Raw genomic sequence first — 15,473 nt, 5'->3', positions numbered from 1 at the left:
AAATAAAATTATTTTTTTTTTTTTTTTTTTTTTTAGTAAGTGATTTAATTTTTTATTTAAAAAAAATGTTTTAGCTTTACTTATGATTTAATTATTAAAATTCCATGAACTCTTATTTTAATTTTAATAACTCTTATTTTTAATTTAACTATTAACATTTCATCAACTTTATGTATTTCCCCTACAAATCCCGGTTTAAGGAAGAAACACTTTGCCAGATAATATACTGTAGTTCATTGCCATAAATGGCCTAAATTTATGCTAATGTAGTGAGTTTAAGTGAAGTTGCAAAATACAGATGCAGCTGCGACTGCATGTTATAAATTAGAATACATAAAGTAACATAACTATGTCATTTATAAAATTGAATGCTTTCTCCACCATCACAGATGCTTGTGGTCCTCTGGCTCAAGAGTCCGATTTCATTGTTGTCTTCCATTCATGTGCATTTGACTCCAGTTCCTGGCAGAAGTTAGTGTATGTGGTTACACTGATCGCCACAATGCAAACATACTGCTCTATTAACTCCCTGTGAAAACCCAGCTAAATTAAAAGGTCATTCTTCTGTTCCTAGGAGAATGCTGTCAAATTCTCTTGTTCCCTCTTTCTGCTCTGCTGAGTTCCTTTGTGTTTGCTGTGTCCCACTTACTACAATAAGCTGTGTTTGATGAGAACAAGCAGTGCCATTAAACCTCATATCGAAAGACAGGAGCAGGACCATATCTCTCTCTGAGTAGTTGCTGATAGGTGAGATACAGAGGTTTCCAGAAGTGAAAGTTTCCAGCATTGTGTGTTACTATTTTTTGCAGCTCTAGGGGAGGAACTACAAAGATATTGAGAGGAAGCCAAGCATTCAGTAGTATATCATGTGTACCAGCCATATCCTGCAATCAGATGCCATCATAAATGACTTGTGGTCACATCAGTGTTCTCCATGTACTGTAATTCCCCCTATAGTGTAACCTAAGAATAAAAATAAGACATAACTGCAAGTAATGATGATGTGCAGTTCAGTGAGTCCAATGTCCATTAAGCAAACCCTGTGGTTAATTCAGTGAAGGATTTGTTAAACTGATAGTTCCAGAGTTTGTCTTTTGTAAGAATCAGACTGCATTGGTCATGCTTTAGGTTTGTTTTGCGTGAAAACAGCATATACAATGCAACAGAATAACATGTTTCTTCATGCTTGTGGAGATGTAGAGTATATAGTGTTCTGTAAACATCCTGACACTGTTATTCTCGTTAACAATCTTCTGTAGACTTAAAACTACATAATGCTCTGCCTTGGGTCATTCTAGACTAACAAACATCGAGGTCAGACAGGACAGTGTCAGGGTGAAAGGTACTGAAGAAGGCATGACTGCAATAGATTAACCCCAATCTATTCATAGACTTGCATTCTACTTTAAAGTCGGGCATTTAGTGTAATGGACTTTTTTTGGTGTACTTTTAATTACTCCTGAACAATGCACAATGAATCAGGTGTTTCCTAAAGTCATTTTCCATTTTTTCTTTTTTCATGCAGCGTTTAAATGTGTAAACTCACACAGGGACTATCTTCACCTGTGGACTGTGATGGCGTGAGAGATAAGCCTAATCCAGGTTTAATGCTGAGCAACTGCTTTGGCCACAATCAAAGACGGCAGAGATATTCTGGCCTGACTACTGAGAGATCACACTTTGATTCGCTCTTAGGAATCTACTCGAGTGCAACGGTCTCTTCTCTGAAATCAAAAAAAATCTCACTAAACCGTAACCATACATCTAAAACATTGCAAAATGCTAGTTGCAAATAATTTTCATTGCATATCCCAAATAAAATTATTTTTTTTTTTTTTTTTTTTTTTAGTAAGTGATTTAATTTTTTATTTAAAAAAAATGTTTTAGCTTTACTTATGATTTAATTATTAAAATTCCATGAACTCTTATTTTAATTTTAATAACTCTTATTTTTAATTTAACTATTAACATTTCATCAACTTTATGTATTTCCCCTACAAATCCCGGTTTAAGGAAGAAACACTTTGCCAGATAATATACTGTAGTTCATTGCCATAAATGGCCTAAATTTATGCTAATGTAGTGAGTTTAAGTGAAGTTGCAAAATACAGATGCAGCTGCGACTGCATGTTATAAATTAGAATACATAAAGTAACATAACTATGTCATTTATAAAATTGAATGCTTTCTCCACCATCACAGATGCTTGTGGTCCTCTGGCTCAAGAGTCCGATTTCATTGTTGTCTTCCATTCATGTGCATTTGACTCCAGTTCCTGGCAGAAGTTAGTGTATGTGGTTACACTGATCGCCACAATGCAAACATACTGCTCTATTAACTCCCTGTGAAAACCCAGCTAAATTAAAAGGTCATTCTTCTGTTCCTAGGAGAATGCTGTCAAATTCTCTTGTTCCCTCTTTCTGCTCTGCTGAGTTCCTTTGTGTTTGCTGTGTCCCACTTACTACAATAAGCTGTGTTTGATGAGAACAAGCAGTGCCATTAAACCTCATATCGAAAGACAGGAGCAGGACCATATCTCTCTCTGAGTAGTTGCTGATAGGTGAGATACAGAGGTTTCCAGAAGTGAAAGTTTCCAGCATTGTGTGTTACTATTTTTTGCAGCTCTAGGGGAGGAACTACAAAGATATTGAGAGGAAGCCAAGCATTCAGTAGTATATCATGTGTACCAGCCATATCCTGCAATCAGATGCCATCATAAATGACTTGTGGTCACATCAGTGTTCTCCATGTACTGTAATTCCCCCTATAGTGTAACCTAAGAATAAAAATAAGACATAACTGCAAGTAATGATGATGTGCAGTTCAGTGAGTCCAATGTCCATTAAGCAAACCCTGTGGTTAATTCAGTGAAGGATTTGTTAAACTGATAGTTCCAGAGTTTGTCTTTTGTAAGAATCAGACTGCATTGGTCATGCTTTAGGTTTGTTTTGCGTGAAAACAGCATATACAATGCAACAGAATAACATGTTTCTTCATGCTTGTGGAGATGTAGAGTATATAGTGTTCTGTAAACATCCTGACACTGTTATTCTCGTTAACAATCTTCTGTAGACTTAAAACTACATAATGCTCTGCCTTGGGTCATTCTAGACTAACAAACATCGAGGTCAGACAGGACAGTGTCAGGGTGAAAGGTACTGAAGAAGGCATGACTGCAATAGATTAACCCCAATCTATTCATAGACTTGCATTCTACTTTAAAGTCGGGCATTTAGTGTAATGGACTTTTTTTGGTGTACTTTTAATTACTCCTGAACAATGCACAATGAATCAGGTGTTTCCTAAAGTCATTTTCCATTTTTTCTTTTTTCATGCAGCGTTTAAATGTGTAAACTCACACAGGGACTATCTTCACCTGTGGACTGTGATGGCGTGAGAGATAAGCCTAATCCAGGTTTAATGCTGAGCAACTGCTTTGGCCACAATCAAAGACGGCAGAGATATTCTGGCCTGACTACTGAGAGATCACACTTTGATTCGCTCTTAGGAATCTACTCGAGTGCAACGGTCTCTTCTCTGAAATCAAAAAAAATCTCACTAAACCGTAACCATACATCTAAAACATTGCAAAATGCTAGTTGCAAATAATTTTCATTGCATATCCCGTTTTAGCATGCTCAGTTTGTATTGCCCTAATACTGTGTGCGCACAGCAGCTCATCGTATAGGTCATGCAAAAATACAAAAACCCACTCACCGCTTTCAGTGTCCCTTTGCTTTTCACCAAGCATGACCGTTCAAGGTTCTGGTAGCCTCCAATCACCTCAATCTCTTCTGCTGTAGGATACCGTTTCTTCCCTGCCTCCTTGGTGCTGCTGGGAGCAGGGGTGGTTATATGGACCTGGGGGGCCGCTTTGGGCACTGCAGGGGTCACTGTTGGGATGCCACCAGACGAGGCTGCCCCTGCAGGTCTTCTAGGGGTGATTGTGATGGTCGTTCCTCTCTTACCTGGTCCACCTGAGGCGCTCCTAATGGAAAAGAGAGGCGGAGATGGAGATGAAGAGGGGGATGCGGTGCAGGGAGAGGATGATGATGGAGAGTTTTGTTCTGGAGGTTTCTGAGAGTTTTCTGTTGCTTCTGTGTTCCGGGCGTTGATTGTGAATGACCTGACCTGCTGGGGTTTAGGGGGTTGTCGTTGGGCTTTCTGTTGGGCTTGTGGAAATCTGGGACTTGTAGGTGTTTGGGATTTCTGCATCTCTCTTAGTATGTCTGGTTTCTTCTGGCCCTCAGCTATCCTAATTTCTGGTTCTACAAGCGGACAACTCTCCATGGTGGGCTGTGCCTTTTTGTCGTTGTGGGAACCACATCCTGCTTCCTGTTCTCTCAGCTGTAGTCGTTCCACCTGCCGCTGTACCATCTGAGCACCTGTCGACTCCATCGTCTCGGTTTTGTCACCATCCCTTCCATGGTTCCACAGCTTAGCAGTTTCTGCCAGGATGTCCGGTGACGGTGCTTGTCTAATGGGGTTGTATTTACCCTGAGGTCCGCTGTGTTGGGGCATATCAGCTTTCCTTTCACTAATACACACTGCAGTCCTAGACCCCACCGTCTTGAGGTTATAGATCCGGCTCATGGCGTCCAATGAGTCTGAAAGTGGTGGGGAGGGAGAAAGAGAGGGAGGAAGGTACTCTTTCTCTAACAGTTCTTCCTCTCTTTCCTCTTCTTTTTCGTCAACGTCCTGTGTTCGCCAAACGATGCACGTCCCACGCTCCTCTACATCTCTCTCTGCTTCCCTCGGGCAGATATCGCTCTCTGATACGTCTCTGGAGATCTCCCCAACTTCTCTTCCTGTCGAAACTGACTGCAAGAGCGACAGAGAAACAGGAACAGGAAGTTGAGGGCTTGACTTTGCCATGCTAACGTCCTGTGTGACGTCAAACAGTCTGAGAGTCTGTAATGTGGTTTCTTCCTGTTCTCTCGCAGTTCCTCCTGCTTCTCTGCTGCCCTCTTCTTTGTCATCATCCCGTCTTTCCTTCTCTTGCTGACGAATTCTCTCTCTCAGAGACTCCACTCGGGTCAGAGATCGCCCAGACTTCCAGCTCCCTCTCCTCTCCACTTGTCCTCCATCTTGTTTATCCCCAGAAGGGAGACTCGCCCTCCTTCTTTCTGCTGATATATCGACTCCATAAAATACAGTCCTGGGAATGGTGACTCTCTCTTGGGTGCAGAGTTTGCTTTGGCCCAGTGTAAAAGTTTGTTGTGGGGGTTCTGAGATAAAATGTATTTCCTTAGTTGCTTGTTTTGGAAAGCTTTGATACTGCTGATGCTCTTTTTGATCCTGGTTACCCATTTCACCAGAGATCCTTGTCTCCATGTCTCCATGTGAAAACACATACCCTGCCCTCCTGAGTTCTCTGTCTGATTGGAGTTTTGCTATTTTACAGACTATGTCTTCTGTGTGTTGGGTAAGGACCGCTTGCCCAGCATAGGCTGAAGTTGGGCAACTAGAGTACGCAGAGGTAGTGTCAACACATTGGCACTGCATTTCTGCAGGGAAATCTATAGTACTGTCATCCGAGGGTGGGATATATATGCCATGGGGTTGTTTTGAAACTGCAATGGATAACTCATCCTGATTCCATCTCCTTTCAGATTCTGTTTTGGCCTTGGGTTCGAGTTCTATGGGTCTCTGTCTTACCGCCATTTCTCTCTCCACTCGCCTCTTATCTCTGTGTATCTCTTTATCTATCATTATCTCCCTCTCATTCTCCTCTCTCACGTTCTTAATCTCTCGTTCTGAGTTGATTTCTCTCCCATTGTGTTTGATAGGAACTCGTCGTGCAAACGCAAGTCCCTCAGGGATTTTGACGGAGGCCACAGTGAAGCCTTCTCCATCTAAACTAGACATCCATTCCTCTGTCTCTCCACGAACTGAGTCGTTCCTCTTATTTTCCACCCTTCTTTCTTTTTGTCTCTTTTCATGCATCACTTCATCAGGTTTGGGTTGACCCCATCGCCCGGTGACCTTTGGTTCACTTCTTGATTGATCGGTGACCCTTGTTTTGACCCTGCGGTCGGAGTACGACCTCTCCACCACCTTAAAATCTGTCTTTTCCTCACAATCTCTGGCCTCTTGTTGGCAAACCACACGGTCAGAGAAGCTAAAGGAGCGTTTGGGTACACCCCTGAATGTCGGACTCGTGTCTGTCTCCTCCGTACTCTGGTCCTCCTGCACAAACAGGTCTCCTGTGCTGTATCTGGCACGGTTCTTGCCTGGTTGGTTGAAGCCCTCAATGCTCTTGGAGCGCATTGGAGGTTTTGGGTGTTCACCGAACTTACTAAGCAGCTGACTGACCCGACCACTACACTCTGGAGTCCCCCTGTCCTTGTGGTTCAAGACTCTCTCTGCTTTTTGCATGACTGTCCTCGATGTCATTCGCATAGAGGACCATATCCCCTCTTTCTCTAAACGCTCACTTCCTCTTTCTGTGATCCCTGCCGTTTTTGTTTCCCTTCTCCCGTCTGTCATGGGAGGTTTGATGATCAGTACTTCTGAAGCCCTAATTTCCGTCACGCTTCCTCCGCCAGCTAGAAACTCCCTCAAATCCATCGTCATCCTTTTCTGTTCCTCCTCAACCTCCTTTTCTCCCTTATCCAGTTTTTCCTTACTATTTTTGTCTTTCTCAATAATGATAATATTGTTTGCCTGGATCGTGCGAAGACCTACGACCGGAGAAAATAGGGATGCGCTACTGTCTGCCTCCCTGCTTTCTCTCCCAGTGCTTCTGTCTCGCTCTCTTCCCTCACTTTTACTTCCCATCTTCTCGACCCACATCTCTCTATCGCGTCCTCTCCAAATCTCCTTCTCCGTTTCCTTATTTCTTTCTCTCCCTCTATTATTGGTGGCCTTTTTATATTCATTCTCTCCATCTCTAATCACCTCCTTCCCTCTGTTATCTCTCTTAAAGCTGTTCTCAGAGCGAATGAAGGGGCTCTGTTGGATGGGGCTGATGGTTTCTTTGGGTATCTGTTTTTGCATTTTGTACGCAGTCTGGTCAGTCTGGAGGTGAAGTGTGAAATTACTGTCCACCTGCTCCGTGACGATGTCCTCCGTAATGCCCAGGATATCTGGAGTATGCTGTCCTCCATCTCTCTCTTTCTCCCTCTCTCTTTCTTCATCCTGCTTCGCCCTCCTTCTCTGGATGATCCCCCGCTTCCAAGCCGGCATGCTGGCAAGCCGCTCCTCTTCCTCCCTCTCTCGTCTCTCTCTCTCCTCCTCCTCTCTTCGCTTTCGCTCCAGTAGCAGCTGCTTCCTTCCGGTAAAGCAGAGAGAGACATAACCACGGAGTACTCGATGAAACAGTGCTGTTTTACTAATCAGAACTTTTGCAGAAATGCAGTTTTATCCAAGGACATCCAGGAATCCTGTCAAAACAAATTGATGTATACATTAGCTGTTGTATTTTTTTTATGTGTTAAACATGCAGTTAACAGTGCAAAACTACTGTCAGAATAAACACTGATGCTCTTACAGGTATATTTACAATGGATATGCCAACTTTGTCGGATAAACTGTCTTATATCAGCAATATCCTGTGAAATGCAAGTCTTCCTGGAGTACAAATGGGTAAATGTTTTTATTCAAGCATCAAGATATTAGGTTTTAAATTAATCTGAATGGAAAAGAGAAGGTATATTTACGGTACACTGACTGGTCACTTTTTTGTGCAACATTTAGCTTTTTATTTCAGGTCACTGTGATGTCAAATTAATTTTAAAAGCACACATGTAAAGTCAAATTAATTTTAAAAGCACACATTTACATGCACTTTCTCCATGCAAACATTTGCATGCTTGAGCCCGGTCTCATGAAAATTCGTATCAATAGAACGATTTTTTTATTTTTTTTTTACATACTGATTATATGCAGAAACTGACTTTGGCGTGCATAGGATACGCACGTGTTTGACGTGCATATAATACGCATTTTTTTGCGTGCATATATGGATTATTTAATGGGGATTTGCTGGACAAAAAAATTTGCTAGGAAAAAATTTATAATGTTCCATTGTCTAAGATGTTCAAAGTATTCTATATTTTGGCATTGATCTATTTGAAACACAATAGTCAATATATAATGTTTTAAATAACTTTTTACTAACCTTATTGCTTCAGATTGTGTGGGATTACTGAATTCCTGATTCAATGGAATAAAGTTTTCCTCGTGTCCACGCGCTCGACGTTCCTCGTTCCATTTGTTTAACTCCAAAAAGACGCATCAAAAGTCCAGATAATTCCTTCAATCCTCACAAAAGCGAAGCAGCAACCTTCTGTCTAACACGTACCGAATAAGACACCTCCAGTTAATTCATATTTCTGTGATTCCTTGAACTGTAGGCTATATCGGTCTCGTGAACCGGAGCGGCAGTGTAGTAAATATTACCGGCTTTAGAGACGCAGGACTGTAATCCCATAATTACATTAAACTCCAGCGGGAGAATCACAGACGCACACACACACCATATTGCCTAAGAAAAGACCGCCGTCTGCTGCCCTCCATCTCCCCCTCCCGGACACCGGAGCCGTTAACGGGAGAGTTACGCGAGGTGACGGATGCACGGGATTTAAACGTCAGCTCTTAGATAACGTAACCGCTCAGTTGCAGTCCAAGCACACATGCATTAATTAGTGTCTTTGTTATATATTATATAAATATATCACAAACGTTGAAACCATATACAAGAATGTATGCCTAAAAATGTACCCAATTGAGATCATAATAGACATGTTTTTGTTGTCTATCTGATTCCTGAAATATACGTTTAATTCCAAATTATAATAAAATGCAAAAATACATTTGTTGTAAAAACAAAATTTTATTCAGCATTATTTAGCAAAGTAATGTGTTAAACCTATAAAACACACATCATGATACAGAAAAAAAACATAATCAAGTCAATAAACAAAGTTTAATAATGGTTTTCAGCTCTAACAACAGTGCATTTTTTCATGTACTCCTACAAAAGTAATTTCAAGTTTATTGACCATATAAAAATACATTCTGTACCAAACTCTGAGGTCATTATATGTAAACACACTTCAAGCATTAAACATTTTCATAAAATAAAAGGCATGTTTTGCAGTAGTATGACACTGAATCGCGAAAAAACACATGAGCTCAGTACATAACACGGTATTTATCCCATCACCTGCTCACTTCTTGGTTGTGCAATGCAAAAATAAAAGTATTATATAAAAACATGCAGTAAGATGCAAAACGGCGGTTGTACAAAAGTCTTCATGAAAGCAGAAACAAAACACCAAAATAACTTCCTCCAATCTGTCATTTTTTTCACACCTAACTTGCCTTGATGATGGCAGGTAAATGCTAATTTGTTGAAGGTTAAAGTAAACACTACAGATAGAAAAAATGAACATAAAGGAAGAAGACTTTAAATACTGGCAGATTTTGGAGTGGCATACTGTCATACAGCTCAAAAATACACAATAAACTTATTAAACATCCGAGATAAGTGGCCAACACTTGCTGAATTAAGCATTTAATTGTTTGAAGGTTTGAAACCTTTGTGAATCATTCGTCCTGATCTCAGATCAATTAAAAAAAAAATGTAAAACACATTTATATAATAAAATTGTACTATATAGAAAGATATTTGATTTGTTAATTGCATTTAGACTGCAGTTTGCAGCTGGTTTAGAAAAGGTGTTTTATGCATATTTGGCCGTAGTTTTCTTTGCGTTTACGTGAGTTGTTTTGAGCGCTCTGGAAAAATGTGAATAATTTTGCAAAGCAATTGGTTCAAGTGATTCAAAAAGCTTCATTTCACCATTAAAAATGCATAGTAATGATTAGAAATGCAATATGCTGCATTTGTTGTCACATTTTGCATTTGAAATTTTGCAATTGATGCATGCAAATAATGTTTCTTTTTAAAGTACTTAAAAAATATATATTTTGGAAAGTTTATAGTGTATATTGTGTGCAGTATTCTAGTATTTCATTCCAAACATAGTTTTAATTGTAATGCTGCAATATGACCACATTTATGCCACCCAAAATCAAAAAGTGTCAGGACAATTAAAGAATCAAGGTGCAAGCAAATTGTTTTTTTGATTATAAGAAGTTTTAACTGTTAACAGCACAAAGGTGTTTTATGCATATTTGGCCGTAGTTTTCTTTGCGTTTACGTGAGTTGTTTTGAGCGCTCTGGAAAAATGTGAATAATTTTGCAAAGCAATTGGTTCAAGTGATTCAAAAAGCTTCATTTCACCATTAAAAATGCATAGTAATGATTAGAAATGCAATATGCTGCATTTGTTGTCACATTTTGCATTTGAAATTTTGCAATTGATGCATGCAAATAATGTTTCTTTTTAAAGTACTTAAAAAATATATATTTTGGAAAGTTTATAGTGTATATTGTGTGCAGTATTCTAGTATTTCATTCCAAACATAGTTTTAATTGTAATGCTGCAATATGACCACATTTATGCCACCCAAAATCAAAAAGTGTCAGGACAATTAAAGAATCAAGGATCAAAAGAATCAAAATTGTTTTTTTGATTATAAGAAGTTTTAACTGTTAACAGCACAATTTAGTTTGTGTGCATTTGTGTACTGGTGAAGAACTACAATATAGTTGGTTTTTGAGGCAAGAGGCTTGTGCAACAAAACTACTGTACGTTTCTCATCATTCTCTGTAGCAGCACATAAATGATGAAATGCACAGATAAAGCCTCCGTTACTCACTACATTTGCATCACTTGTTGTTCATTAGGTTGCATTAGTTGTAAAATCTTCCTGACTTTTTGAATATAAAGAAATATGAAAATGCCCAAACATAGTTTAGTGACTTCTGGTTTTCTAGGTAACAACTTGAAGGCAGCATTACACTCTTATTTGACCATGCCTGTCATTCAGTCGGTCTTATGCGTGTTGTTGCGCTGATCGCTGCCCTCTAGTGGTGCGGAGAAGAGCTGCAGTTTGCTGCGCAGCTGCCGGCGCAGGTAAGTGCAGTCCTGGGTGTCCAGCGAGTGAGCGAGGATCAGGTAAACGGACAGGTACACAGCCAGCAGGAGCCGGTCCAGCGGGAACGTGGGGAGGAGCCAGAGCACCGTGAGCAGCTCCACACAGACGGGATGCCTGAGGTGAGCGTAGAGCCGCTGCGCACGCTCAGACTTCAGCAGGAGAGGGTCACCCAGACCCAGACACTCATAATACACCTGACCAACACAGAGGAGAGATGATTTACAATGTGCAAATTGGTGAAAAAATGCTATATGAAATATAAAGTGCAAAATATGCAATTTGGTGCATATGCTGATATTTATATGATGAAATTCTGATGCTTAGATACTGACATAAAATGATCTAAATATCAGTCGTGGCTCTATATCTCCAGTAATCTGTCTCAGTAAGAAGAGATTGAAATGCTCCAAACATATAATGCAGTGATTGAGAGCTGAAGAAATAAAGGCTCCTCAGAAGATGTGAGATGTTCTGGAGGCTTGTGAAGATCATTCCTCTGCTGAGGAACAGTGAAAGTAAAGCTTCTAGAAACAAACGCTCCTCAAAAGATCCTGAGGATCAGATTTGAGACTCTAAAACATGATTGATGGAGAATCAAGTAAAGCTGAGCTGCTTCAGTCCAGTAAGAGTTCATCTGGAAATATTACTGCAATTATTCTGACCTTTACTTCATAAAAATCTGTCAAGATTTGACACGAGAAGCAGCAGCTGAAGCTGGACGTTTATACAATTACACTAAAAGAGCTTTGGCTGGTTAAAAATGACAGAAGGCATGTAGTAGATTGTGTGCAACAGGTTTAACAGCAAAGTTTTGAACATTTAGAGGCCTTAGAAATGTGCATATCAAATATGATACAGTGAAAATATAGCTTTTGTTGTTCTAAATGCTTATTGTAGATGCATATGTACCTGTTTGATGCCCAGTAGTTCTGGATAGTCGAAGATGAGCAGGATGCTGCAGATTATGGCCCAGCACAGGAAGTGTAAAATAAAACAGATGAGTGGGAACCAGATATCCCAGGGTGCATTGCGCACTGACCACAGGCAGGGGGCGCTGGTGACCGGCTGCCAGTAGTGCATCAATATCTACACAGAGATTAAGATTACAGTTAGAGCAGAATTTATAGTTATGGTTTGTGTTATTAAATTAATCGCCAAGTTATTTAATTACAAATGTTTCTTAGGGTTTTACAGGGTTGTTTTTTAGAAAAGAGTGCTAGAAGGATATGTGGAAAAGTTTAGAGAAAAACAGTGTGGAAAAAAAGAAAAAGAAAAATGTATAATTATTATTTTTTTAATTAAATAATATATAACTATACATTATAAATATATAACTTTTGTATAAATTAATACATAATTGATTAAAATAAAACATATTTAAATAAAAAATAAATGATTAAAATAAAAATAATGGACTAAATTACTAAATAATGTTTTATTTAAATAATACATTTTATTACATTAAAAATAAAAATGAGTAAATTAATTTAAAAAAATAAAATTAATCAATCTAAATGTACAGTACTATAGTGTGTAAAAAAAATGTAAGATAAAAGAAACAAAATATTCTTCAAATAAGATTTTACACATAACAAGGTCTTTATACTTATTTATATAACCTATCAATGGCAAGACTGAAAATACTAAATCCCACAAATAAAAAAAAAAGCAAAATAGCTCCATTTATTTCTATTATTATAACTGTACACCACTTGCAGAATTAAACATGCCTATAATGCAGTCATGTGACAACAATGCAGCATACTAATGTCAGAAACGTTTATTGTTGCATACTGTTTCACATACTAGTTTTTAAGAAAATCAGGCAGTTTGCAATATATGCTAGTGCTGGGCGGTATGACCAATTAGAACATCTTAACATTTATTTATATATTATAACTAATATGTAATATATAATTAATATGGAAATGTCATGTATGCCCAAAGATACATACAGGGAAAAATAAATATATCAATAAATCAAATAAAAGTAAATTATAATAATAATGATTTTCCTGTAGCAACTGCTGGACAGAGAAATCTAACATTATGTACATGAGTAACAGTATTTCAGTTCTGGTCTGTGAGAGTGTGTCTATTGGCTGTGTTTCTGGATTGTGTTTGTCCCTCAGGTCATGGCACGATGCTACTAATCTGATCTGTGTGGTCCGAATGGTTGAGAGTGAGTGTGAGTTCTGAGGCTGGCTGATCTCTGTCAGTCTCAGCACCAGCTGAAGGAGGGGACTCTTCGTGAGGCTCAGCTCTTGGTGTTTCAGGGCTTTATAATGGTATGTGCTGGGGTCACTTGTCTTTAGGTGTTTCCAGAATTTGATGGCTCTTTTTTGGATGTTTAGAAGGAGAGGGTATTGGCCTAATTCTGCCCTGCATCCGTTATTTGGTGTTTTTCTTTGGACTTTGAGTATTCTTTTACAGAAATCTAAATGCATTTTTTCAATTGGATGTTTTTCCCAGTTTAAAAAATCTAATTTTATAGGTGGACCCCAGACTTCACTGCCATATAATACAATTGGTTCAATTACTGATTTGAAAAGTTTGAGCCAGATTTGGATTGGGATGTCAATTTTAATTGATCTTTTGATGGCATAGAAAGCCCTTTGAGCTTTCTCTTTGAGCTCATTCACAGCCAAAGTAAAGTTACCTGTTGGAGTAATTTTTAGGCCGAGGTAAGTGTATGTTTTTGTGGTTTCAATGGTTCTGTGTGATAGTGTGAATGTGTGTGTTAGTCCCTGAGATCTGGAGCGTTTCTGGAAGATCATGACTTTAGTTTTTTGGAGGTTGACTGTCAGGGCCCAGGTCTGACAGTAATCCTCTAGCAGATTCAGGATGTCCTGAAGCCCTTCTTTAGTGGGCAACAGGAGAACCAGGTAATCTGCGTAAAGAAGACACTTTATTTCTGTGTCATGTAGAGTGAGACCTTGAATGGGAGCATGTTCTAAAACACTGGCCAATTGGTTGATGTAAATGTTGAAGAGGGTGGGGCTTAAACTGCAGCCCTGTCTCACTCCACGCCTCTGAAGAAAAAATTCTGTTCTTTTGTTTCCAATTTTAACAGCACATTGACTGATTGTGTACATGGATTTGATCAAATCATAAAATGTACCTCCTATTCCGCTGTCGATGAGTTTTAGGAATAATCCTTCATGCCAGATTGAGTCGAATGCTTTCTAGAAATCAATAAAACAGGCGAAAATTTGACTTTTGTTTTGATGTACATATTTATCAATTTGTGTTTGTAGTGTAAAAATGTGATCAGAAGTGCGGCATTTTGGGAGGAAACCAATTTGAGATTTACTCAAGGCATTGTGTTTGATAAGGAAGTCTGAGAGTCTTGTGTTTAAGATGCTGCAGAAAACCTTCCCCAGGTTACTGTTCACACAGATGCCTCGGTAGTTGTTGGGCTCCAGTTTGTCTCCGTTCTTGTGAATGGGGCTGATGAGGCCCTGGTTCCAGATCTCAGGGAAGAACCCTACACACAGAACATCACTGAAGAGTTTGAGGATGGCCAGTTTGAAGCTTTGCTCTGTGTGTTTCAGCATCTCGTTCAGGATGCCGTCAACACCGCAGGCTTTCTTGGGCTCGAGGACCCGTAATTTATCTTCCAATTCTTTCAGTGTTATGGGGAAATCTAAGGGGTTTTGGTATGCTTTTATTGATTTTTCAAAAATGTCTAGTTTTGTAATTAATTAATTTTGATCAGAGTTTTGAATTTCAGTTGAGCTATATAATTCTTGGAAATTATTCTTCCATATCTCTCCATCTTGGATAGCCAGATCTTCTTGATTAGATTTGTTTAATAATTTCCATTTATCCCAGAATTTGTTTGAATTAATAGATTTTTCAATCTCTTCAAACTGGTCTTGCAGAAACTGAGCTTTTTTCCGGCGGAGTGTGGCTTTGTATTGCCTCAGTGCCTCGCAGTAATGAAGACGGAGCTCCTGGTTTTCTGGTTGACGGTGTTTTTGGTTGGATACATTTCAGAGGTTTTTTCTCAGAGCCTTACAGTCTGACTCAAACCATCTGTCAGTGTCCAATTTCTTTTTCTTTGGTTTTATAATTGTCATATCACTTCTTTGTGCTGTCTTATAGAATATGTAATTTATATCTTTCACTGCTTGATTGATGCCGAATTGATTTTTAGGGTATTCCTGTATTTGGAAAGAATATAAGAGGGACTGTATTTCTGACGATTCAGTAGCGTTGATGTAATTAGTGGTACTGTTTTCTGTGCATTTGAATGACATAATTTTGTGCATTTGATATGGTGTCCTAATTGGTTTGGGCAATGTTTCAGACTTCTATCTATCTATCTATCTATCTATCTATCTATCTATCTATCTATATATCTATCTATCTATCGTCTGTCTATCTATCTATCTATTTATCTATCTGTCTGCCTATCTATCTATCTCTCTGTCTGTCTGTCTGTCTGTCTATCTATCTAT

At 38.9% G+C, this 15,473-nt stretch overlaps 1 protein-coding gene and 1 pseudogene across 1 annotated transcript in view; both read right to left on the bottom strand.

The window, feature by feature from the left end:
• LOC107703744 (trichohyalin-like) overlaps window positions 1–8,392 on the bottom strand; it is a 13,860-nt pseudogene extending 5,468 nt beyond the window's left edge.
• A 1,737-nt stretch (window positions 8,393–10,129) lies between these two features.
• LOC107704415 (nurim-like) overlaps window positions 10,130–15,473 on the bottom strand; it is a 13,191-nt gene continuing 7,847 nt past the window's right edge. The window contains exons 3-5 of the mRNA XM_016507370.1: window positions 14,385–14,497; window positions 11,920–12,096; window positions 10,130–11,204 (exon numbers count right to left, since the gene is read on the bottom strand). Coding sequence (XP_016362856.1) covers window positions 10,899–11,204; window positions 11,920–12,096; window positions 14,385–14,497 — 596 coding nt within the window. The 3' untranslated portion in view covers window positions 10,130–10,898. The remainder of the gene's footprint in view (window positions 11,205–11,919; window positions 12,097–14,384; window positions 14,498–15,473) is intronic.

Source organism: Sinocyclocheilus anshuiensis, unplaced genomic scaffold (assembly GCF_001515605.1).
Source record: "Sinocyclocheilus anshuiensis isolate Anshui unplaced genomic scaffold, SAMN03320099.WGS_v1.1 scaffold61, whole genome shotgun sequence".
Taxonomy (NCBI): Eukaryota; Metazoa; Chordata; class Actinopteri; order Cypriniformes; family Cyprinidae; genus Sinocyclocheilus; species Sinocyclocheilus anshuiensis.
Note: the sequence above shows the minus strand (reverse complement) of the source record. Positions and strands in the feature narration are given on the sequence as shown.